Source organism: Doryrhamphus excisus, linkage group LG4 (genome assembly GCF_037039965.1).
Source record: "Doryrhamphus excisus strain RoL-2023G ecotype Guam linkage group LG4, RoL_Dexc_Guam_v1.1, whole genome shotgun sequence".
Classification (NCBI taxonomy): domain Eukaryota; kingdom Metazoa; phylum Chordata; class Actinopteri; order Syngnathiformes; family Syngnathidae; genus Doryrhamphus; species Doryrhamphus excisus.
Window position 1 is genome coordinate 14984989 of NC_136360.1, and position 26736 is coordinate 15011724.

The window sequence follows — 26736 nt, forward strand, 5'->3', positions numbered from 1 at the left end:
TGGGATAAAGCCTATTTAATCGTATGATGAGCTGTTCACATGCGATATAACCAATTTAATCGTAGGATGAGCTGTACGGTGGACTCCAAACTCCTGACGCGTGTGTCGCTAGTAACTCCTGACGCGTGTGTCGCTAGTAACTCCTGACGCGTGTGTCGCTAGTAACTCCTGACATGTGTGTGCTAGTAACTCCTGACGCGTGTGTCGCTAGTAACTCCTGACGCGTGTGTCGCTAGTAACTCCTGACGCGTGTGTCGCTAGTAACTCCTGACGCGTGTGTCGCTAGTAACTCCTGACGCGTGTGTCGCTAGTAACTCCTGACGCGTGTGTCGCTAGTAACTCCTGACGCGTGCTGGTATTTCCAGGGAGGGGTTGCATTGTTGGGAAGGATGAGTGGATCACTGGAGGTTATTGTGAGTGAGGTAACCCAACCTGTGTGTGGCCAGATAAGGTGATGGTCGCCCTGCCAACAGGGAAGACTTTGCTGAAATATTAATATGCAGCCATGTTGCCGTCACATACTTTTCCTTCAAGTACACGTCACTAATGCCAGGGTGTTAGTAAGACATAAGAATTTATTTTATGTCATTTCAACAATGTGTTACAAAGCATACAAGATGTGGCGTTGTGTTATGTAAGTTATAAAGGATATAAGATGTGGTGATGTGGTATGTAAGTTACAAAGGATATAAGACGTGATGATGTATGTAATTCACAAAGGATAAAAGACGTGGTGATGTTGTATGTAAGTTACAAAGGATATAAGATGTGATGATGTTGTATGTAAGTTAGAAATGATATAAGATGTGGTGTTGTATGTAAGTTAGAAAGGATATAAGATGTGGTGATGTATGCAAGTTACTAAGGATATAAGATGTGGTGTGGTATGTAATTTACAAAGTATATATGTTGTATATAAGTTACAAAGGATATAAAATGAGATCATGTGGTACACAAGTTACAAAGGATATAAAATGAGATTATGTGGTATGTAAGTTACAAAGGATATAAGCTGCGATGTGGTATGTAAGTCACAAAGGAGATAAAATGTGATGATGTGGTATGTAAGTTAGAAAGGATATAAGATGTGGTGATGTTGTATGTAAGTTACAAAGGATATAAGATGTGGTATGTAAGTTAGAAAGGCTGTAAGATGTGATGATGTTGTAAGTTAGAAAGGATATAAGATGTGGTATGTAAGTTAGAAAGGATATAAGATGTGGTATGTAAGTTACAAAGGCTATAAGCTGTGGTGATGTGGTATGTAAGTTACAAAGGATATAAGATGTGGTGATGTGGTATGTAAGTTACAAAGGATATAAGATGTGGTGATGTGGTATGTAAGTTACAAAGGATATAAGACGTGATGATGTATGTAATTCACAAAGGATAAAAGACGTGATGTTGTATGTAAGTTACAAAGGATATAAGATGTGATGATGTTGTATGTAAGTTAGAAATGATATAAGATGTGGTGTTGTATGTAAGTTAGAAAGGATATAAGATGTGGTGATGTATGTAAGTTAGAAAGGATATAAGACGTGATGATGTTGTATGTAAGTTACAAAGGATATAAGATGTGGTGATGTTGTATATAAGTTACAATGTATATAAGATGTGGTGGTGATGTATGTAAGTTACAAAGTATATAAGATGTGGTGGTGATGTATATAAGTTACAATGTATATAAGATGTGGTGGTGATGTATGTAAGTTACAAAGCATACATGTCCGCATGTACGCCTTGCTGGTGTTTACATTTTCCTTTTCTGCTCTTTGGTCGCTTTCTCTTGCCTCTTCAATCTTCTGGCGCCATCCACATCCTTTTTCGTCCTCTGCATGGGTGACGTCAGCGTTTCCTAGATAACTTTTTGGTCATCGAGGTACCGGAATTATAATCAGGAAGTGTTGCACCTTTATGTCTCATCTTGCTGTTTATTGAGGAACATGGCAGAAAAGCCAAAGAAAAAGTTGCTGCCTGAAATGCTACAAGTTGGACTGTAATATCAAGACTGTTGGTCCATTATCCCTCCTTGCTGTCAAGCAAGCCATCTTTGCTTGGACTATTGTCCATTCTAGTTGCAGAATGTGATGTGGAAATCTGCTGATAATGTCTTGAATTCCTCTGCTTGTGTCACCCAGTCTCTGAGCTACACACAAACACACACACACACACACACACACACACACACACACCATGTCACTGCAGTGTCTCATGACTGCACACACATGACCAGCACCGTCTATGCAGCTTGAAGTGTTTGTTGTGGTTGCTCCTCAGCCTTCTTCCTGTGCAATAGTGGATGGAATGTGGAGTGTTGGACATCGCTTCTACTTTCCATGGTCACGCGCCGGGGAAACATTGTAGTGTCCTAAACGGCCAAGGACATCATGTGCAGGGGTGCCTCTGTTAATGTCTGCCCGGGTTAGCGTGTTTTTCAGTTAACATCCAAAGTTCTCATGATTGACTTCACTTGGGAATGCAGGTCAGGGGCCCATGAGCTTACCAAACAAATGTTGTGTTCCAATAATTAGTGCTAAAGGTATTCAAATCAATACAACAACAAGGGTGCCCAAATTTATGCACCTGCCTACTTTAGTTGACACAACTAACACAACTAACACAACAGACTTTCTGTAAATCCTGTAAAGTGAATCTATTCCTGTGTTGGTATGCTATATGATATATTTACCTGGAATGGCTGATCCCAACAACCAATCATTTAGAAGGGAACATTACCAGGGGTGCCCACACACTTTCACACCATACCATACCATTCGTACAGACAGTACACAAAGTGTATGCTAATCACACGTCAAGCAGAAGGGGGGAAGGGGCGGGGCAACTGCACAGAACACAAACTATAGTCATGGTGTCAGGTAAATAGAAGAGAACAAATACGTACATACACACTGTGTATTTACTTATGTACCTAATACACAACATCAAACACCTAATATTAACAACTGTTTAAAAAGCAGTGCCACAAAGCATGATGGGAGATTGTACTAGACCTATCTGGCATACCCTACTGCTACCCAAATTGGGGCTAAGTAGTAACAGTTGTATAGCACAGCTGGTAGAGTGCTTGGATCAGAGATGGTTGGTTAAATTTAGGAAAAATATGCTTTGGTTAGAGTCCGTTCTGGTTTGAGTGGGGCCTTCTGGAAGTAATGACTGATGTTACCCAAGGCACCACTGAATTTGGTTGTGACCAGTGGTAATGCTGTCATTTAGCCAAGGTTGTTATCTGAAGCCGATAGAATGTGGCGTTATTTGGAATCAGGTGCTGGTTGAATCAGAGCTGATATTTCCCCTACTTTGACAACCCATTATGCATGATGTGTACTGTATCACCATTTATTTGAGTTATTTCCAATGATTTGGAGTACATGAGAAAGCGTATTGAACACGGCAACAGCAGAACCAGCGTCCAATTGTCGTGAACTTAATGACTGGGGTAGGTTTCATTTGGCGTAGCACAGCGCAGCCTTCATTGTGACATCACTGAGACGTTTGGTCGGCAAACCTAAACAAAACAGAGCAATATGAAAAATAAGTCTCAATGAAAAGAATGATCTCAATAATGCTGCCGATGATATCAATGATGGAGGATTGTTTGTATCACGTTGGTACAGAAATATATCCTAGTCCAGTTCATGCTGGAGTGCCCAGCATGCCTTGTGGGCACTTTGTAAATGTATAGTGTAGAATGCCAGTTCATTGTTGTTGTGTCATTGCTTTTCAGCCACATTAGGAACGTCTGGTGATGACATGAGTTTGCTTGCAGTGTTGTCAAGCCAACTGTTTGCTATGGCTTCAGGTTTCTTGTTATTCTTTACAATGGAGTAAATAAATGGCCTATATGGACATTATGAGGAAGTTTCTTTGCATTTTGATGACTTGTCTGTGAACTAATGCTTGTTTGTCTATATGTGCCCTGTGACTGGCTGGCCATCAGCCCAGGGTGTACCCCGCCTCTCACCCCAAGACAGCTGGGATAGGCTCCAGCTTAGCTGCACCCTTAGCGAGGACAAGTGGAGCAGAAAGTGGATGTACGGACATCTGGGGACTGGACATACATTGATGAGATCAAGGAATATAATTCCACCTCATCTGATCCGGGTCTGTTGTCTGCCCTCAGGCCAAGTACATCTCCACCTGCATCGATGAGATCAAGCAGGAGCTGAAGCAGGACAACATCGCCGTCAAAGCCAATGCAGTGTGCAAGCTGACCTACGTAAGATGTCTTCATGCGGTCTAGCAGCACGTGGACACGAATACATGTACAGTACAGGCTGACATTCCCGTGTGTGTTCTTCCTTTTCTGCAACACAGCTGCAGATGCTGGGCTACGATGTCAGCTGGGCGGCGTTCAACATTGTTGAGGTCATGAGCTCCTCCAAGTTCACCTACAAGGTAAAGCTGCTTCAAGTCATTCTCCTCCCGTTGTGCTGCCCTGAAAACTAAGTGCTGCTATGTTCACAGAGGATCGGCTACTTGGCAGCCTCGCAATGCTTCCACGAGAGCACTGATGTCATCATGCTGACAACTAACCAAATCCGAAAGGTTAGTACCCCACTGCTTTTCACATGCCCTTCCTTCTCTTCTTCTCATGTCGTGTGTGTATGATGCATGCAGGATCTCAGCAGTCCCAACCAGTATGACACCGGTGTTGCCCTTACTGGCCTCTCTTGCTTCGTCACCCCCGACCTGGCTCGGGACCTGGCCAATGACATCATGACGCTGGTTAGCCAACATGCAGAGGGGTGGAAGTGTGGCTGATGTTTAAGTCTTTGTTGTCCTTCCTTTTGGACAGATGTCTCACACTAAACCCTACATCCGAAAGAAAGCGGTGCTCATCATGTACAAGGTCTTTCTCAAGTACCCCGAGTCCCTCCGCCCGGCTTTCCCTAGGCTAAAGGAGAAACTGGAGGACCCAGATCCAGGTAACAGAAGCTCCATGCTGATGCAGATGTGGAGGCCGATTGAAGAATGGCAAGAAAGTACATTCTGAACTGTTGGATCCAAACACTGTAGACGCCATAGTTTTTTTTTTTTTTTTTAATTTTGAGGTTATATGTCAAAAGGTTTTAGCTTGAAATGGTTGAAGATAAAAGCATACTGTACATAAGAAATATCATCAATATGACCCAAAGGTTATGGTTTACTCATCTAATGGGCACCATCTTATCAAAATGTCCGATTCACTTGTGATACTCTTCCTCATCGCTGGGGCACACCCAGCCATCATCATCAGCACTTCCAGCGGTATCTTCCACACCACTGCTGCCTCAAGTGCTAATATGTACTGCTAGGACTACACAGACCCATAGAAAGTACCATGATACTGTATATCATGCCTGTCATATATGTGATCAATCATGCAGCTCTCATCTACCTATTAGCAGTGCACCTTGTGTCCAGGACACTCCCATGCATACGACCGGCTCTATTGACATTCCCGCTATCCCAAACACATTGAAGCAAAGCATCAGCCAAAGTATATGCTGCTTGTGGACTGTGATGTGGTCGTTGAAATCCTATAAACTCTTACATCAAACCACGCCTCCACTCCTATTAGCTCAATATTTGCTGAATTGGCGTGTTATATTCACCAATGCTGCTTGGACCTTCAAGGGTTAAGGAGGTTTAAGTGGAGCTTGAAAATGCCAAAAGAAGAACTGGCAGTGAAATAGGATGTTCAGCTGATGAAAAGTCGAAGAGCATAGCTCAAACCTCCTTACGCTTCAACAGTGTTGGCATTGTTCAGCAGGTCTGAACATTTTGATGAGGTGTGTGTTTGTCCCCGCAGGCGTACAGTCAGCTGCAGTCAATGTCATCTGTGAGCTGGCCCGCAGGAATCCCAAGAACTACCTGTCTCTGGCCCCACTCTTCTTCAAGCTCATGACCTCCTCTACCAACAACTGGGTTCTCATTAAGATCATCAAGCTGGTGAGTCCATAGGACGCACACATGCTACACAGTCCATTACTAGCAGCGCAGCAACAGGCCTGCCGTGTACTACATCGTCCAAGTACTGGAACGGTGAAGCCAGTGCTCTTATTTTGGATGGAGACTGCAAATATTGGGCTTTGACACGGAAAAATGGATATGAGAGCAGCCTTTACCTCCAGGTAGTTACTGTGGCTGGATGCACAGCTTAGAAGTTAGCAACCTTTTGCCTTGCTTGGTCCATTGACCCGAAGAAGACGATGAGAACAATGGTGCCACCACAAGATTCAGAGCGCCCCTCAGCATTGAGAGTAGGAAGAGTTGAATATGAATAGGAGCATATCTTAATGTGCCTGGGCGTCCTCAAGGTGATCCACTCTGTTTAACAGTTTGGCGCACTGACTCCGCTGGAGCCACGTTTGGGGAAGAAGCTGATTGAGCCACTTACAAACCTCATTCACAGGTGAGATGAACTGGTCTTCCTATTGCCACATGAGTACACATGCCAGTATTCTAATCCAGCTTCCCCCCCCCCCACAGTACCTCGGCCATGTCGTTGCTGTACGAGTGTGTGAACACGGTCATTGCAGGTCAGTAGCTGTATTTTATTGCCATTGTCTTCTTCTCCCCCTTTCATTCTTGATGTTAACATGTTAGCATCGTCATCATGCCAGGCCACCCGTCTCTGTGATATCGGCCACTAAAGCCTCCCCACAGAGTCACATTGTGTCTGGCGCTCTTTAACTCATTCACTACCACAGACCTACCTATAGGTTTAGGTTAGTTCTCAACTATAAAGCAGCTTTTTTACATTTCAAGCATAACTTTCACTTTGATACATATGTAGCCATATATATAAATATATATATATATATCCCAAATATCTAAACAAATATGCTACAACTTGAAAGTAACCATTTATTTACTAATTGTTTCACATTTGGGACTGATCTGTGTGTGTGCATTGTTACATTTTCTCTTCAATTGATTCATCTTTATCTTCATCTGGAATAGATGGGGAAGATGCATGCCCAGCTCTTACCAAAGGCACTGCTGCCACCAACATCTATTGAGCATTTGCATCATCCCCTCTTTGCCTGTCACTCAAAAAACAGTTTTGGGATGGGGCGTTGCGTTGGAAAACCTATATAACTAGGTCTTTGGTATTGAATGCGGTAAGAGGCTAATGCTAGGCAAATCCATGTGTGCTATCTTTTAGCTTGATTGAAGCTTTGAGTTCATTGGCAGCACTTCATCTCTATGTACAGTATATACTGTATATACATATATACTGTATATACCTATACATCGTTGTAGCAGTTCTCTTCATAAACTACAGCAAAAATGGGCATATTAGTGGCATAATGCTGATGGATCATGATTTATTCATGTGTAATGTGTGATGGATGAGATGGAAATGTAGAATCATTTGACAGCCCTATAAAAAATGTGACCATGACAGATCTTACTTTATGTTACTGTAAATGTATTTTATATGTAATAGTTTTAGTGTACAATCACAGCTCGGTCATCGCTCCCTCCCCGAGGTTTTCAAGAATGAATGAATAGATGATATTTTGTGGTCGTCCAAAAGATTGAAATACAAGCTGTACATAGTGTTGTGGCCACCAGGTGTCACTAATGTTCCACGATGGAGACTTGACTTGATCAGCCCTGGCACGGTCACCCCGTCCTCCCATTCCATGTGGAAGGGCTCTTCCCCACTCTTTCTTCAACCCTTCAAGTTGACAATAAAGTAAATACACTGCTCCAAAAATAAAGGGAATACTAAAGTAACATGTTGTAGATATGAATGAATGAAATACTTTGTTCTTTCCATAGCTGAATGTGCTGAAAACAAAATCAAAATCACTCAAAATGATCAATGAAAATCAAACGCATCCACCCATGGAGGTCTGGATTTGGAGTTATAGTCCAAATGAAAGTGGAAAAACACTACAGGCTGATCCAACTTTGATGCTTTAAACAAGTCAAAAGGAGGCTCAGTAGTGGGTGTGGCCTCCACGTGCCATCCAGGCATGCCATCCTGGATGGCAAGAAGGTTTGCTGTGTCTGTCAGCGTAGTGTCCAAAGCATGGAGGCGCTACCAGTAGACAGGCCAGTACATCAGGAAACATGGAGGAGGCCGTGGGAGGACGACAACCCAGCAGCATTACCGCTACCTCCTCCTTTGTACAAGGAGGAACAGGAGGAGCACTACCAGAGCCATGCAAATTGAGCTCCAGCAGGCCACAAATATGCATGTGTCTGCTCCAACAGTCAGAAACAGACTCCATGAGGGTGGTGTGAGGGCCCCACGTCCACAGGTGGGGGTTGTGCTCACAGCCCAACAACATGCAGGACGTTTGGCATTTGCCAGAGAACATCAACATTGGCAAGTTGGCCACTGCCATTAGGTACGGAGATGAGATCCTCAGACGCCTCAGGAGACGATATGCTGGTGTGGTTGGCCCTGGGTTCCTCATAATGCTAGACCTCATGTGGCTGGAGTGAGTCAACGGCAGGTTGCACCACAGACTGTACAGGAGTTGGTGGATACCTTAGTCTAGGTCCACTTTCATTTGGACTATAATTCCAAATCCAGGCCTCCCTGGGTTGATACGTTTGATTTTCATTGATCATTTTTAGGTGATTTTGTTTTCAGCACATTCAACTATGGAAAGAACAAAATATTTCATTCATGTTACTTTAGTGTTCCCTTTTATTTTTTGGATCAATGTACATTAAATCCCGTAGCCTGCACTCTGCCGTTGAGCAATCTGGTGTTAGCAAAGAATAATTGGAGTGTAAAGGTGACTATAGGGCTGTTATTTCATGTCTACGGGGCTCTGTAGACATGAGAAATACTATTCAGAAAAGTCCTAAACAGGTTTAGTAAAATGTGGCAATGGACTTACGTGGAACCAACAAAGGAGGGCTGACTGACTGAGTGTGATAATGATGTACTTGATGTGAAATGACATTTGCCATGCTACCTCTGCTAATCGAATTGCTTGTATGCCTTGTTTTGCAGTGTTGATTTCCTTGTCATCTGGGATGCCCAACCACAGTGCTAGCATCCAGGTAGGCTTGTTAGCCTCCCTTTCCTTGACAGTCCAGTTCTAATGCATGCTTTACCGTTTTTCCTTCTATCTTCCAGTCACATTATTGTTTACCTCGGAGGTGTGCGTACATAAGTGTGTAAGTGGAGTGTGAGGGCGTGTGCTCCCGTTAACGAGTCCTCCCATCTCCCCCCTTCTCTCTCTTGCAGCTCTGTGTCCAGAAACTACGAATCCTGATCGAAGACTCTGACCAGAACTGTGAGCCCTCTGTCAATGCCTGCAGTGTGTCTTTTTCTCATTGTCTGCGTGTTTCCCACTCTGGACCACAGTCCACCCCTTTAGGACCCCACAGAACCCCTCACTCTGGATAACTCGAAATTCACTTCACTTCCACCCCTAAGTCATCATTCAGTCATTAGAATGGGCTTTTTCCTGGATTGACAGATCATCAGTTACTTAGGGAGAAAGTTCTTAACTTCTGTTTCCATGAAGAATAATGGAGGTCTGTGGTGATGTGGCTCAGCATGCCATCGCTGATCAGATCTTGGTTAGTTAGATGGCGGTTGAGACAGCAGCAGTGTAGTTTACCTCATGACTCCATTCGTCTGTCACGACTCCATGGCTGTCCCTCCCCAATAGGAACTCTCCTTTAGATGCCTTCATACGCGTGCAGTGGCAGTGCAAGCCATTCGAGTTATCTGGATCACCCCCTGGAGTAGATAGTTGTGTCTAGACTAGACCGGGACTAGGGTTGGGCATCGTTTGAATTTGAGCCATTCCGATTCCTCCTTTTCGTTCTGCCTCTGATTCTCCATTCCGATGCTCTTGGGAAGTTAGCATGGTTTAAATGAATGTGCTAACTAGAGTGTTTTTCATGTAATGTGTGAACATTTCCTAGAATTGTTTCATGACATGATTAACCTTGCTATGAATTTCAACTTGAATATACCCTAAACACTAAGAAGTGTCCTGTTGCAGGAGGACATGGGCCCGGGCCACATGTACCATATCATATCTCTATCTCATATGCCTGCTAATCTGTCTTTTTATAATGGAACACATCTTACAGAACAATAGCATTGTACCTTCTCGCTTTAAAATACATAAAAGCCAAATCTAACCTTTTAACCATGGGCATGTCAGTCATTCCCATAAAGCATGACTGGAACCCTAATTTCCTACCTCATTTGCTCTTCTAGCCAAATATTAAAGACGTTAGAGCAGATGGGGTGTGGGACAATGGTGCCTTTGCTCCTCATCGCTTTCACATTGAGTCAAGACCAAAACTGTCATCCAACCACAGACAACCCTACCACCAAAGATAACACATCTTATAACGTCGAGTGGCCATTTCCATGTTTTTGATCACAGTCCAAGGAAGAAAGTATATTTCATATGGAGTACGTGCCTCTCACTGCAGTGTATTCCAATGCAAACGTCACATGTCACTATCTCCAGCTAATACAAACATATTAGATTATTACTGCAGCTAGATAGGAAATGAATATCCATATACCTTCTATCTTCTTCCATAGCTTGGCTCCATGACTTTGAAAGGCTTCAAGTTGGACCTGACACTCAATATAAACCCCAATCTAGATAACCTATATACCTGGTATACGTATGAGAATGTATTATAATTATATTTAAAAAATATCAATATATCACCCATCCCTAGGAGGACACTCACAAAAGATGTTTACTTTGAAAAGTAGCTTACTTGGTTTGCTGGCTCAGTGATGCTGTAAGCGATGTTGTTTAGTTAACACAAGTCAACAGGATGCAGCCTGAAACGCTGCTGTTGTGAGCCCGGGGTGACTGCCGCAAACAGCTAGCTTCCTGAAACCCTGGCTTACATTGGCATAACACACACGCCTTTACTGTTCCCTGGTTCTGATTGCTTAATCGGACGCAGCGCTTGAAAGAGGAGGCAGTGTGTTATTTCTGCACAATCAATGGTGTTGGTGGTGCAGCCTTCTCTGCGTGATGTCATGATCCCAACGCCCCTTTTTAGCTGGCTTCATTGAACGATCCTGGGGGAATCGGAATGTTAGTCCCGGATGCCATCCATGCTCCAGACTCGATGCCCAACCCTAGCTGTGACCTTCTGAGGTGGGCTGCACCAAGCGATCCTCACTAACTGCTGAGTTTTGTCCTGTTTTAAGGCAGTCTACGATGACCCGTCTTTACTATTAGCATCCATGTGGATGTCAAATGCCCAGACAATGCAGTCCTGTGAGTTCACCTTTAGAGGACAGTCTGGCATCAAGATGGTGCCCCAATTCCAAATATCCGATTGGTCTAGCCCCCGTGTCCTGGTGTGAGTAGAGCAGACTGTGCACCTGTGTAGAAGAAAGAAAGTGTGATCTTTAGTGTGTTGACACATCTTGGTAGCAGGGCCGCATTGAAGCAGTCTTAGCGTATTCTTCAGCTCTCACGGTGCGACTGCTCGTCGTGGCTGTACCCTATCGACTGCCGCCATCAGCCCAGGTCACCACCACATGCACACGTATTGATTTACTTATCAGTTGGGAATTTGAGAGGCTTTTGTCTGTGCCATAGAGAAAGCGCACCTTCATGTCGTGATTCAGATATTTCCTGAGGAGCAAAAACGCTTCCAGGGATAAGACAGCAAAGTCAAGTACAGGTCCAATGTGTTTGTCTTGTGCTTACATGTTTGTCCGTCCTTTCTATTCATCTTTTTGCTTTGGCTTCTTTTCCTCTCTGACGTTCACACTTGACTTTTCCCGAGCCAGCATACGCTAACATGAATGATGGCACAAAGGGATCGTTTCTAAGGCTAAGGCCATAGCCCCAGTTTGGGAAGATGTGGGTTTTAGAATGAACAAGGTCAGCGCATGAACACGACCGATTGAAGGGCCTCGGGCAGCTTCATTCCGACAGTTTACGCTTACTGAGGCGTTTGGTCAGCAAAGTACATAGAAACAAAATGGTGCACGTTCACTGACTGCGTCGCTTGCTAATGGGCAAAGACATACATACATGCAACATCAGTGTGAAGCTAATGTCTTACACAGATACACCATACGCTATTGAGTGCCATCTAGTGGTTCAAGTGCGAGTTACACCTCATTAGGATCAAAAAGATCTGCTGTGGCGACTCCGTAATCAGGAAAAAGCCAAAAGAAACAAACAAATTTGTAGCACAACTATCAAACAGCAAAATGTTATAGTGACAGGCCTAGTCGTAATTGCTCCAATTATTAACATTATTCATTTACATTATTATTAATCATTAACAGCTGTGGCTGTAGGCAACCTCCTAGTCAATTCTTAATACTGAAAGTGTGATGGAGAATTCTTCATGCGGAACAATCAAACTGATATAGTGGCGGACCACCACAAATGATAACACTGAATACTGACTGACCACTATAGCAACATTGGTTCTATTGCTGCTAACGAACCACGATTGCAACATTGGTTCTGTGGCTGGTGGTTAATAAATGAGCATGTGGTCATTTCTTTGCATTTTGTTATGCGCTGCAAATCGTTCAAGTAAAAAGTATGTTGTTCTAAAAGTAGCTTAGAAATGTCATAAAAACATTTCCTTCCAACAAATGACCCATCCTTTTTGCGGTTGAGTTGAATATGCGTCCTGGCCACAGTGCGAGCATTTACAGTATCTATACTATATGTCTCAGGACATGATGGCTTGTGGTTTTTAAGTGTACTGAGCAAGTGTGTGTGTGTGTGTGACTGTTGATTCAGTGAAGTACCTGGGCCTTCTGGCCATGTCCAAAATCCTGAAGACCCACCCCAAGTCGGTGCAGAGTCACAAGGACCTGATCCTCCAGTGTCTGGATGACAAGGATGAGTCCATCCGCCTGAGAGCTTTGGACCTACTGTACGGCATGGTACGTGGCTATAAAGTATCATTTTTGGTCCACAGAACATTAAAAACACAGTAAACGATGGCTATGTTGGCACCTTGCTTGTTTTACTTTGAATATTTGGAGGCAAAGCTGCTCATAAATGCCCTGTATGTTTTCTGTTTGCAGGTATCCAAGAAGAACTTGATGGAGATCGTGAAGAAGCTGATGCTCCATGTGGACAAAGCGGAGGGAACCACGTATAGGGATGAATTGCTCACCAAGATCATTGACATCTGTAGCCAGAGCAACTACCAGTACATCACTAACTTTGAATGGTCTGTTCCCTCCACCTTCATCAGCATTTAATGTCGTACACGTGCAGGATTTTCAGCTGCATTTCTCCCATGTATGCTTTTTGGACAGGTACATCAGCATCCTGGTGGAGCTGACGCGATTGGAGGGCACGAGGCACGGTCACCTCATCGCCTCTCAGATGCTTGATGTTGCTATTCGGGTGAAAGCCATCCGAGTGTTTGCTGTGGCACAGATGGCCACCCTGCTGGACAACGCCCACTTGCTGACTGGCAACATGCAGAGGAACGGCATCTGTGAGGTTCTGTACGCGGCGGCCTGGATATGCGGCGAGTTCTCTGAGTATGTTGCTCTCTACATGCAGGGCTTAAAGTATTCCGGCGTTTGAATATGACCAATGAATGCAGCTATTGCTAAGCCCCACTCCCCACACCGCTACTGTCCAATCCTACAATTATGCTGCGTTCAAGTTGGGGAAAGGTGTATGTTTTTGTGTGCTGTGCTAGAAGCTAGTGTATGCTATAGGGGTGGAGCCGAACCCGAATACGGTATTCGGAAGGGCACACTGGTCCATGTTTACAATGATATTTTAGTAGTTGTTTGTTCAGACCGATCGTGTTTGTGATTTGATATTCTCAGGCTCAGGCTTATTTTTATTATTATTTTTTACTTTAAGCCCTGTACACGTCATTCAGGGTCCTTCAAAGCAACTGGACTTTATTGGCAATGACTGCAGTCATACAAACCCACCCTCCCCATCTTTAGACACCTGGAGAACCCGTTGCAGACACTAGAGGCCATGCTGCGGCCAAAGGTGGCCACCCTGCCGGGCCACATCCAGGCCGTCTACGTGCAGAATGCTGCCAAGCTATTTGCCACCGTGCTGAGGAGCCAAGAGGGCAACACTGACAGCACGACTGCACAAGAAACCAGCCAGCTGATGATCGACCGACTGCCGCTTTTTGTCCAGAGCGCCAACCTGGAGGTGCAGGAGAGGGTAAGATGCAGGAAGGACATGGCTGGTATCATTCTGACACAATGTGTATTAATAAGATATCTGTACCATGCTTTGGTAAAACGAACAGAGCAGCCAGTACGGGGGCCTGCGCTCTCTCATGCAGATGAGCCACTGCTCACCGACAGGCAGCTTACCTGACAGTATTCACCTGGATCCTACCACCTTTTCATATGTACCCTTCAACTTAGGTTCTGAAGCCTGTCACAATAACTAATTTTGCGACACATTATTGTCCATAGTCGATTTTATCAACCATTTTCTACTGCTTATCTTCACGAGGGTCATGGACAAGCTGGAGCCTATCCCAGCTGTCTTTGAGCGAGTCGGGGTAAACCCTGGACTGGTGGCCAACCATTCCTGTTTTTGAAATGGTTTCCAGGTTTTTGAAATGGTGGAGGAAAGTAGAGTACCCGGAGAAAACCCACACAGGCACGGGGAGAACATGCAAACTCCACACAGAGATGCCCGAGCAGGGTATCGAACCCGGGTCTCATAGCTGTGTGGCCTGCATGTGCAGCCATCAAGCATTGTTCATTCATTATTGTTATGAGATTATTACTGTTATTCATTTATTATTGTTATAATTTACATTTCAGTCACTAGATGGTAATCTAGTGTAGAGTGTGAGCCTACTGTCTGTCAAACATTTGTTACATTTCCCCCAATGTTGGCTTTTCAACCATGTTGAGAGGTTGCATTTCTTTTGCAATCTAGTGAGCAACACCGTCTGCTAGCGTGCACCATTTTCTGTCAACATCTCGGTTTTTTTATCATTGGGTACATTGTTCATGGATTATGGGGTCAGGCCGAGTGGTGATCAGCAAAGTAGAAAACAACGCTGACTGGTGTCTTTCTATGTATCCACACTGGACAGGCGTCTTGCATCCTGCAGCTGGTGAAGTACATCCAGAAACTGCAGCAGAAAGATGTGGAGGTAGCAGAGGAAGTGATCGCACTGTTTGCTGGAGAGCTCAACCCCGTGGCCCCCAAGGCACAGAAGAAAGTGCCTGTCCCTGAAGGGTGAGCACACAATACCCCCAACACGTGCTGGCTGCGAAAGCGTAACCCCACTGAACTGTGTGACGTGCCCACGCAGCCTGGACTTGGACACCTGGATCAACGAGCCTCCCTCTGAGAGCGAGTCTGAGGACGAGCAGCCCAAGGCCATTTTTGCCAAGGAGGAGCCCAAACATTCCCGTCCCAGACATGCGGAGGTGGATGAGAAGGAGCTGGCGAGGGTGGGGTCTTTGTTAGCTTTGAACAGCGTTGGCTGGTGGGTTCCCATGTTTCCTGTAACATAAGCAATGTTGTGTCACTCTTTTTAACCAGAGGAGAGAAGCCAGAAAACAAGAGCAAGCCAACAACCCCTTTTACATCAAGGCCTCCCCCTCCTCGCACAAGGTATCCCATTTCCCTCCAAACTGTCCAACTTAGCGTCTACATGATGGTGTGCTGTATGCTACATCTGGCAGGTGTACCAGGACACACCTGGAGTGGAGCACATCCCAGTTGTTCAGATTGATCTCAGCGTGCCTCTCAAAGTACCAGGTGCGGCCTCCTACTTTCCATTCACATCTGGACCTGGATCCAGTGCTCCAGTGCGAAGACATCAGACAACCACGTGTCTCCCTTAGGTCTGCCCATGTCCGACCAGTATGTCAAGCTGGAGGAGGAGCGTCGGCAGAAGGAGAGAGCTGAGAAGAAAAAGAAGGAGAAGAAAAAGAGGAAAGAGAAGCGCAGCGGACGAGGGAAGAAACATGACTCGGGCCCGGAGAGCGAGGAAGACATCACGCCTGCGCACATGGTGGATATCGTTACCGAGGAGATGCCAGAGGTAGAGGCTTGATCCATTAGGAATGGTGCAAATTGTGTACAGTTGATGATTGATTAGTTCAAGTGTCATGAAGCAATGGAGGCAAATAGGCTATAGTACTGGGAGTAGTACAACCAGCAGAGGCACTCTTGGGTCAGCCTCAACTTGTTAAGCTACAGCCAATCCTTGTGAGACGTGAACACATGTCGTTATCTTTTCTGGGCCTTCTAAAGATATAAAAAAGGTAAAAAGAGGTAGCGAATGAATGCACGTCATGGGACACACCTATTGGCCCTACAAAGGTGGCTATTCAAAGAGCCCCAAAAAGCTTCACCAAGGTTTTCTGTCCATGCTGTGAGCATGTAGTGACAGGTACATTGATGATAACATGTTATACTGGGAGTATTTTAGTATAACTTCCTTCCTGGGTGTATTGATGTCAGATAGTAACATAGAAAGGAAGACGACACCTCGGCTCCAAAACTAAAATATGTAGCGTTGCCTTTGGCTAGCGGGCTGAGGCATCGGGAGCCATTGTGTGCTAAAGCTAGTCATTAGCCGGCTAGTCACTAGGTGTCACTACGTCAGTAATGTAGTTTTTGGGTGTAACAATGTTCATAAGAATAATAGCAATGTGCTTCATATGAAGCTCACATGATGGAAATGGAGCCTTGGTGGCTCTTTTTGGAGTTTTTTTCACAAGGCTTTATAGGCAGAATAGCTGGGTCCTTTTTACATGCATTTTTATCTGCCTCTTTTTACCTGCACAGCACAAAGTAGTGCGTAGGTTGCTTTTTCTGTTGTTTGTTTGTGTTGAAATAAGTTGGATTTGAGTGACATTTTCAGGAATTGTGCAATATGGAAGAAGTGATTACATTGAGGGACGGTCCTGAACACTGTCTGGATCCAGGAATGTTTTAAATTATTCTTTAACATCGCAAGTTAGGACCTTATGGTACATTGCGCTATCATGGTAGGTGCTACTGTTAGCGATCTAATGGTAGCATACTAGCATTTTTTGCTATTTTTGTAGACCCATATAAACACCGCCTTTATTCTGGGTGTTAGCATGCGCATGTTAGCATTGTTAGTATTCTTTAGTATTCCAGGTGACTTGTTTAATGCCGTGTTATTGATTGGTCTCCCCTCAGAATGCCTTACCCAGTGATGAGGATGACAAGGATCCCAACGACCCCCACAAAGCCCTGGACATTGACCTGGACAAGTGAGTCTACACCATGGGCATCCAACTCTAGAACCTTTTTATGTTCTTTATGTTTTTATGCAGTTGTAATAAACATTACAGCATAACCTGGGCACAAACATAACCACACTGACTTCCTGTTCATAGTAAGCTTCAAAATAAGAGCATTGCGGTATGACCCACAAAGGTGTCCACCGTGTTTTGTCTGTTTGGATGTGATGATGTTGTAGCACGGCCATTGTAGTTGCTGTGTACTGTACACGCAACATGTGACTTGATGGCTCTTTGCTTCCTCTCTCCTCTGCAAACACATCCTTCACAGCTTGCTGGAAATGTCTGGGCGCAGGTGAGTAGCGCCTCAGCCACATGACCTGCAGCTCCCAATGCTCCTGATCGCTCTTTAGTCGGCTTGCTAACTTTGCTCGTCTTCCTGCTGCTTTATTGCTGCGATGCAACATTTGGTCTACCTTGCTATGTAGCCTAATCATGACAGCAGCATTCTAACAATGACCTGTGGGCCTTTCTGCAAGTGAGGCTTCACAGGAAATCTCCCCGAAAGGGAAGGATGTCTCAGTCTGAAAAACGAGCACTCGGGTAGAACAATGACTTGAATTGGATGCTGCACGGGTGGATGAGAACTTGGCATGAGATGATGCACACCCCAAAAACATGCATGGTAGCTTCATTGGAGACCCCCAAGGGGGGAATGTTTGTTCATACCATCGGCTAACTACTCCACTTAACTCGTCTCATTACTTGCTCAGTAACTACTCTACTTCTGACTTCCTCACTAACTACTCTACTCATTACGTCCTCACTAACTACTCTACTCACTAACTACTCTACTCGTTACTTCCTCACTGACTACTCTACTTGTTACTTCCTCACTGACCGCTCCACTCGTTACTTCCTCACTGACCACTCCACTTGTTACTCCCTCACTGACTACTCACCAACTATTCTACTCGTTACTTCCTCACTGACCACTCCACTCGTTACTTCCTCACTGACTACTCTACTCACCAACTATTCTACTCGTTACTTCCTCACTGACCACTCCACTCGTTACTTCCTCACTGACCACTCCACTCGTTACTTCCTCACTGACCACTCCACTCGTTAGTTCCTCACTGACCACTCCACTCGTTACTTCCTCACTGACCACTCCACTCGTTACTTCCTCACTGACCACTCCACTCGTTACTTCCTCACTGACCACTCCACTCGTTACTTCCTCACTGACCACTCCACTCGTTACTTCCTCACTGACTACTCTACTCGTTACTTCCTCACTGACTACACTACTCACTAACTACACTACTTGCTAGTTACTCACTAACCACTCTACTCCTTAGTTCCTTAGTAGTTCATAAGTCACTACTCTAAACATAACCAACTATTCTACTCGTTACTTCCTCACTGACCACTCCACTCGTTACTTCCTCACTGACTACTCTACTCACCAACTATTCTACTCGTTACTTCCTCACTGACCACTCCACTCGTTACTTCCTCACTGACCACTCCACTCGTTACTTCCTCACTGACTACTCTACTCACCAACTATTCTACTCGTTACTTCCTCACTGACCACTCCACTCGTTACTTCCTCACTGACCACTCCACTCGTTACTTCCTCACTGACCACTCCACTCGTTACTTCCTCACTGACCACTCCACTCGTTACTTCCTCACTGACCACTCCACTCGTTAGTTCCTCACTGACCACTCCACTCGTTACTTCCTCACTGACCACTCCACTCGTTACTTCCTCACTGACCACTCCACTCATTGCTTCCACTTGTTACTTCCTCACTGACTACTCTACTTGTTACTTTCTCACTGACTACTCTACTCGTTACTTCCTCACTGACTACACTACTCACTAACTACACTACTTGCTAGTTACTCACTAACCACTCTACTCCTTAGTTCCTTAGTAGTTCATAAGTCACTACTCTAAACATAACCAACTATTCTACTCGTTACTTCCTCACTGACCACTCCACTCGTTACTTCCTCACTGACTACTCTACTCACCAACTATTCTACTCGTTACTTCCTCACTGACCACTCCACTCGTTACTTCCTCACTGACCACTCCACTCGTTACTTCCTCACTGACCACTCCACTCGTTACTTCCTCACTGACCACTCCACTCGTTACTTCCACTTGTTACTTCCTCACTGACTACTCTACTTGTTACTTTCTCACTGACTACTCTACTCGTTACTTCCTCACTGACTACGCTACTCACTAACTACACTACTTGCTAGTTACTCACTAACCACTTTACTCCTTAGTTCCTTAGTAGTTCATAAGTCACTACTCTAAACATAAGTGCTGTTGTCATTAGTTCATGAGTAACTACTCCAAACGTGTAACTACTGTACTCGTTACTTCCTCACTAACTTCTCTACTCACTAACTACTCTACTACTTGTTACTTCCTCACTGACTACTCTACTTGTTACTTCCTCACTAACTACTCTACTCACGGACTACTCTACTCGTTACTTCCTCACTGACTACTCACCAACTACTCTACTCGCTAGTTCCTCACTAACTACTCTACTTGTTAGTTCCTTATTAGTTCATAACTCACTACTCTAAACGTAAGTGCTGTAGTCATTAGTTCATGAGTAACTACTCCAAACATGCACACCGTAGTCATTAGTTCATGAGTCACTACTCTATATGTGCACAGCGTAATCATTAGTTCATGAGTCACCACTCTAAACGTAAGTGCCGTCGTCATTAGTTCACGAGTCACTACTGTAAACCTACACGCCTTAGTCATTAGTTCATGAGTCACTACTGCAAACCTACACGCCTTAGTCATTAGTCCATGAGTCACTACTCTATAAGTACACACAGTAACCACTCTAAAGGCATGTGCCTTAGTCAGTAAGTGCTGTATTTTTGTGTTCCTGGTAGTAAAGTGAGAGCTTGAAGCTCTGTGGTTGGGTTTAGGCTGTAGCTTTTAGTTGTTCCCAGCTGTCCTTGGTGGAGGGAGCAAGTACACGTTTGTCGCCTTTCAGCAGTCATGCAAACGTGGTCTATGGTATTGTTTTCTCTTCATCCAGTCAGTTAAGCTAACATCAATGATGTTCATCTGACACATTTGTAGTTTGAAACTAACATGCTCCAACATGACCAGTTGTTGAGTTTGGGGGGGGGTCAGATGGGGCCCCGCCTGTGGCAAGACAGAGAAATAAGCCACAGCGATATAGTGCAGCTGTTGTTCTGGGAAAGCACCAACAGGGGGTGGTGTTGCATGTTGTGGTCCTTGAGGCCCAGGCCAGAGTGATAGACGGAAGACAGTATTGGCATGTAGAGCATGCCTATCCATGGTGCTGACACATGCTGAGCCATAGACGGAAGCAGCAACACTAACTCAAGTGGAAGGAGGAATAGCCTGGGAAATGATTCACCCAAACTGTTCCTTTGTGTCCTGCAGGCCTCTTGCAGACAGCGAGAAGCTGCCGGTGAGGTCCCACCGTGCGACGGAATGTCTTAAAAGCCCAGATGGAGATGCAGAAGGCACCTCGCAGGAAGCCAAGAAGAAAATCGGCAAGGAGAAGAAGGACAAAGTCCGGGAGAAGAAGGTCAGTTGCTGTGGTTGACCTCTTGCTCCTGGTGAACGTTGGCGTCATCACTTCACTCTCTTCTTCCTCTCACCCTGTAGAAGAGCAAAGAGGAGAAAAAGAAGAAGAAACACAAACATGAGGACAAGGGGGTGGATCTTCTTGGCAGTCAGTCAGATGACGCTGTCATCCAATCTGAAGGACCCTGTGAGGTGGGGGCTCCTCCCACTTCCAGTGCCGCCGAGGTATGCCTTCTAGCAAAGGATATGTGGAAAGGTCACATCCGAGCTAACAGCTGTGTTGCTTCTAGACCCTTTTTATTGGCCCCCACCGCATTTTGAAGATGGAATTTAAAATCTGAAGTTGTATAACGCGAACATATGGTCATTTCAGGAGAATAAATCATGCAATTTTTGAAAAATGGCACAAATGTTATCAAGTCAGTATAGGAAAAAAGGCAAAATAATTACAAAAAGAAAATTGACAATAGGTGAGTTCAAACATTTTTAATAAGATGAAAATATAAAGAGAAAACAGTCAAAGTCAATAAACTAGGGCTGTCAATCGATTAAAATATATAGCCACGATTACAACAATTATTACATCAAATTTTATGTAAAAGGATATCTATTTGGGAACTTTGGGCCATTATTTAAAACAATACAGTCAGCAAGCATATTTTTGTGTTACTATTTTTCTTTATTATTAGCATATTAGCTCGCCCACAAACGTTCAGCAAATAGAAAATGTGAGTGAGACCTCTCACACATTTTTATTTGTGTCTCAAAATAAGATTTGTTTATTTATGATACTGGTTTTAAATTCTAAATGTTTGTAACTAAAAAGCCTATTCAGGAACATTCAGAAAGGATTATTATTAAAGATTTGCCTCAATGCACCTTTCCTTCATGAAATGTACAAATACCTAAAACATAGGGCAATAGTCATTTCATCATCACCTTCATTTTTCTTTTAAAACACATTGAAATGCATAGAAATTCATCATTATATTACAATAAATATTATTTTATTACAATACTCTAACTTTAATTTCCACAGATTTTTAATGTTTAATGTGATTTGCAATTTGGGGCTGTATGGATGTATTTGGATGTATTTTCCCCCTTTTTCTTTCACCTCATACTTGCTCCCGAATGCTGATACTATGTCGTAATGCATTAAGGTAAGATTTGATGACTTTGAGTGCTAATGTGCATCATTGTGGTAGTTCCATGCTAAATGGCTAACACTAGCAAAACACTGGACTTCAGCCACGGTCATCACATTGACAGCCTGTCAATAGCAGCTGGAAGTCCAATTTAGCTGGCAGTTCAATGCCAAAATCATCGGTGAAAAGCACTGGTTAGTTGGGCCACTCTTATGCCAAGGTAGCACTGTATATGACAATAAAAACAATACCTGCACTGCTCCAGTCTCTGGCAGGCCATGGAATCCGTGATAAGTCAAACACAGCAACAGTAGATACAAATAACTTTGGTCTTGCTACAAGAGCCATCTGCCAGGGCTTTGAAGCTAACTTATTTACATACTAACATGCAACAATCTAAATACTCTTTTCTTTCTCCATTTTCCATCAATGTTTGTTCCAGCTTGTGGCTACAGTTACCGTGCTTCAATCAAACTACAGTGGGGGCCGAGGGTCAAACAGGAAGAGCACACGTTAATCGCGCATCAAAAAATTTGCAGCTGTTAAAGGGTACTTCTGCTAACGCGTCATTAACTCATTAACTTTGACAGCCTTACTATAAACTTGTAATATTCAAAAGAAAAACTGTAATTTTGTTGAAAAAATATTTTCAAAAGTTATAAAATGTTTAGAAACAAACAAAACAAGATAAAGTCATTTTTGGAACATTAGGTTGGGCAAAAAGTCCAAATATTATAAGGAAATGTCGAAAGATTATTTAAAGGGGACCTATGATGCCCCTTGGTATTGAGTTGTGGACTCCTATAGAGCAGCTACACACAATAACCAGCAAATGAAGCTTTATAGATCTATTCAGCTGCAGACTGAGATGCAGGCTTTCTCGACATATATCCTGTGTAACATCTTAGAATTCCAAAATATCCTTTTATTGCTGACTGTGGGCCCCCTGGAAAAGGGTCTAGGCTGTGAATGGAATGAAAGACTTAGTCAGCATTCCATATCGTAGGACTAGGATTGCAGTTCTTTCTGTCCAAATGATGGATTTGTTGTTTGTGTGTCTAGCCCTCTCACCACCTGGCACTCCTCTCCCTGCCTTGCTCTTCTAGGTTTCCCAGCTGGATTTCTGGCTCTCAAACACTCCAGCGCCCTCTCATGCCCAGGTTGAGTCCCAGCCCTATGTCCTCCTCGTCGCTGTATTTGACTCACCCCCGCCTTCCCATTACTCCACTTTTTATTGCTCACACTCCTTTCAATGCTTCCTCTCATCCTCCAGACATCACCATCGGGGGGCCAACCTTCTCTCCCCACAGGTTGCACCACACATTCCTCATCTTCCTCTTTCTAGCATGCCTGACTATTCTACTCTACTCTACTCTACGGTGTGTTTCTACCACTTTAGTCATGTTGAGCTCCTCTGGAGTCACTTCCTGTTGTTTGGTGTTGGCCCACCACTGCACAGTACGAATGGGTGAAGTGTAGGTGTTAATGACGATGGTGGTGATGATTGATGACGTCATGTTAGGAATGGGCTAGCTTAAGTGCTGTGATGAGTGTATTGTGAGGGCATGTACCGTATGTGCCAGGGTCTTGATTGGAGACAAATGCAGCTTAGAGTGTTTGACCACATCCAGTATGTCGGGTACTGGACAACAGGCTGATTGAAACATATATGCAAGATTTTTTTTAAACTCTGGGTCTGGGACTCTGCCAGACCCTCACAATACTGTGACGGGCACAGAAGTCCAACAACATAACATCGCTCGGGTTCAGATCGGGGGGGGGGCGTTCCTCCCAATCACGCCTCTTCAGGTCTCATTGCCGCTGCAAACATGAGCGTTGAAGTCCCCCAGTCCAAGAAGGGAATCCCCTGAGGGAGCTTTCAGATCTTGGATCTACTGCATCAGGGTTTGATTGTGTAGATCCATCTTCTTGTCCATCTGTCCGAATTTCTCCTCCACCTTCTGGTCCATCTGTTCCAGTTTCTCCTCCACCTTCTGGTCCATATGTTCCAGTTTCTGCTTCACCTTCTGGTCCATCTGTTCCAGTTTCTGCTTCACCTTCTGGTCCATCTGTTCCAGTTTCTCCTCCACCTTCCGGTCTATTTGTTCCAGTTTCTGCTCCACCTTCTGGTCCATTTGTTCCAGTTTCTGGTCCACATGTTGTAGTTTCTGCTCCACCTTCTGGTCCATCGTTTGTTGGCTTTTGACTGTTTCATGTCATCTTTGTTAGCATCTTCGTTATGGCCTCTTGTGTACTAATCACCTCCATCAGCGTCTGCACCAGCTGGTGGTAGAGATAGCTTTCATTGACCTCAGCGGGTCTTGACGGCAGTGGCGAATCATTAAAAGCTGTCTGTGTGCTTGTAATCGTATCCAGAGTGCTTTGACCTGAGCTACATGAGCTAGCAGGTATGCTAGTTTGTCCGTGGGGTGAACCCTTCCCCTTAGATCTAGGCATTATTGCGGTTGCTAGGCAATGCCGTATGCTAACACCGTCTGATTATGCTGTTAGGTTACCTTAACAGCTGTCTTCTGTGTTTAATGTTGGTTGTTATAGCGAGTGTTGTCTCTCACCAGTCGATGTTACAGCCCGGGAAGTCCCCACGAAGATTCCGAGATGTTCAGGCTAAGAGCAGCTATTAGCCAGGCTAGTTAGCTAGCCTTGTAACTGCTGTCGGCTCCTTACTGTTGGTTTGTTATGGTGACTTCGGACCTCACTTGTCCTGAGTGAGGTCACAGAGTTGCAGCGCATTTATTTATTTATTTATTTTAGAGGTGCGGACTTCCAAATGCACAATGCTAATTATGTGATGCTTTGGCATGGTTTAACACCAAACTACAACATTCTAAGTACATTTATAGCTCAGAAAAGTGGAAAAAGCATCATAGATCCCTGTCGTACATCAGGTGATTGAACATCTTCTGAAAAAACAGCCAAAGTATCACTTAATGCAACAAGGTTCCCTTTATTTGGAGGCCTGTCCTTCCTGAGCACATTCCAGCAGTAGTCAGCAAGCATAGATGGATTCCACTTTCCCTGATATCTTTTCTCCATAGCTGCAATGTCCTGTTGGAATCCTTCCTCATGCTCATCACCTTCTCCACACTTCCTGGAAACAAATCTAGATGAAATGCATCTTCAGGGACATATTGCAGCCAAGGGATTTGTAGGACTTGAGGGGGGTTGCCACCAGCTGCTTATAATCTGCCTTGGTGATTCCAAGAAACTCTGATGCAAAAGTCCATTTCTGCTACCCTTCATGAGGTTTCTCTACATGCATGCATATTGTATACTTCCCATTTCTGCAAATAAACCCCCAAACATGTGATGTGAAAACTGGAGCCACATTAAAAAGAATGTGTGCTTTCAGATAGAGGTGCTAGCTTGTATTCACACTCTACATTCTCATAAACTACCGTTCTGCCTTATTTTCACCCAATCTCCCCTCTGACTTACTTTTTCTTTATTGGTGACCTAAAACAAGAAATGCCACTGCCTTTCTTCCGGAAGCAGTGTACTCAAAACTCAAACAGCCTGACTCAGGAGGACAGTTAGCTTGACTTTGGGGGCGTTTGTTCATGAGAGATCATAAGAAGGGCTCCTGTGGCGAGACCACCACAAGCCAGCAGCCCCCAGCATGGCTGCTAGGTACGGTATGGTGGCACGTGTGTTGTTGGGGTGCTTTGGTCTACACTCCAGAGGCTTCACTGATGCTGCTCCCTTTCTGTGCTGTCATCAACTCACCAACGTGACTTGACCTCCAGTTACCCAGACAATGCTGGGTGCTTTTCTCATGCTCAAGCCTTTGTGTGTACAGGAAGCAGCAGCCCCTGTCCCCCAGGCAGCCTCTGGAACGCCGCCCCACTCTGAGCCCGATGAGCCCAAAGACGTGGAGATGGAGACGGAGGAGGCTGTGAGTGACCTGGATGATGTTATCTCTCCTCATAGGAACGTGGCTGACTTGGTTCTTTTCAATGTGCAGAACTCCTCCAAACACAAGAAGAAGAAGCAGAAGAAAGAGAAGGAGGACAAAGAGAGGAAGAAGAAGAAGAAGAAGCATCATCACCATCACCACCATAGCGATGGAGGTGGAGAAGGCTCGGTGCAGAATGGCACCGTGGAGGAAGAAGAACCTCTACCGGTAAGTCCGTCAGGTGGAGGTACAAACATCTACCATGAACTTGATGATGGATGTCAACACACACACACACACACACGTGCATGAGCTGAGCAGCTCCGGTTGCCTGCTTAGCCTAGTGAAGAATGGAGAATGTCCAAACTGACCTGAGCTCCTCTCTCCTTCCAGCCCATGTCCAATTACTGCCTCCTGGCTGAGAACTCCTACATCAAGATGGTGAGTCAGTTAGCTCTTCTCGGATGTCACACACAACATGGTCGCTACCAAATACCTATTTAGTGTTTTCTATGTCCGGTCCCAATGACATAGAAGAGGTCATGTTTGTGCAGTTCTAAGCTGTACCACAAGAAATTTCCCACCAATCCACAGCAAGCAGATAGTGGCATGGAGCTGTGTTGTGTACAGTTCAGTTCCAAATGTGAAACTTGTAAATACTGCATGGTGTTATTGTTATTATTGGTAAAAATGGTTATTTACATGGAAAGAAAGAATTTGTTTATGTTATGGCATAGTTGTTTACATATTTGGTATAAATATATATTGATACATTTGTATCAAAGTGAAATGTATCTTTTCACTAAAAGCTGCTTTTTAGTTGGGAACTGATATAGAGCTGAAACCTACCTCTGTTCTACTGCTGAGG

The 26736-nt window shown here is 44.4% G+C and overlaps 1 protein-coding gene across 3 annotated transcripts in view; it reads left to right on the forward strand.

Moving 5' to 3' along the window:
- ap3d1 (adaptor related protein complex 3 subunit delta 1) overlaps positions 1-26736 on the forward strand; it is a 35227-nt gene that overhangs the window by 1354 nt on the left and 7137 nt on the right. Inside the window, exons 2-28 of one of the 3 annotated variants that reach the window (XM_058074329.2) lie at positions 4145-4240; positions 4339-4419; positions 4489-4569; positions 4642-4749; positions 4820-4949; positions 5816-5955; positions 6345-6418; positions 6496-6545; positions 8990-9039; positions 9227-9275; positions 12750-12895; positions 13040-13188; positions 13277-13507; positions 13931-14162; positions 15058-15203; positions 15280-15421; positions 15513-15584; positions 15656-15731; positions 15818-16017; positions 17148-17221; positions 17523-17546; positions 20661-20808; positions 20889-21032; positions 23062-23115; positions 25773-25868; positions 25938-26096; positions 26262-26309. In XM_058074329.2, the coding sequence (XP_057930312.2) occupies positions 4145-4240; positions 4339-4419; positions 4489-4569; positions 4642-4749; positions 4820-4949; positions 5816-5955; positions 6345-6418; positions 6496-6545; positions 8990-9039; positions 9227-9275; positions 12750-12895; positions 13040-13188; positions 13277-13507; positions 13931-14162; positions 15058-15203; positions 15280-15421; positions 15513-15584; positions 15656-15731; positions 15818-16017; positions 17148-17221; positions 17523-17546; positions 20661-20808; positions 20889-21032; positions 23062-23115; positions 25773-25868; positions 25938-26096; positions 26262-26309 (3000 nt within the window). The remainder of the gene's footprint in view (positions 1-4144; positions 4241-4338; positions 4420-4488; positions 4570-4641; positions 4750-4819; positions 4950-5815; positions 5956-6344; positions 6419-6495; positions 6546-8989; positions 9040-9226; positions 9276-12749; positions 12896-13039; positions 13189-13276; positions 13508-13930; positions 14163-15057; positions 15204-15279; positions 15422-15512; positions 15585-15655; positions 15732-15817; positions 16018-17147; positions 17222-17522; positions 17547-20660; positions 20809-20888; positions 21033-23061; positions 23116-25772; positions 25869-25937; positions 26097-26261; positions 26310-26736) is intronic. The other 2 variants (XM_058074331.2, XM_058074330.2) reach the window with 2 other exon arrangements.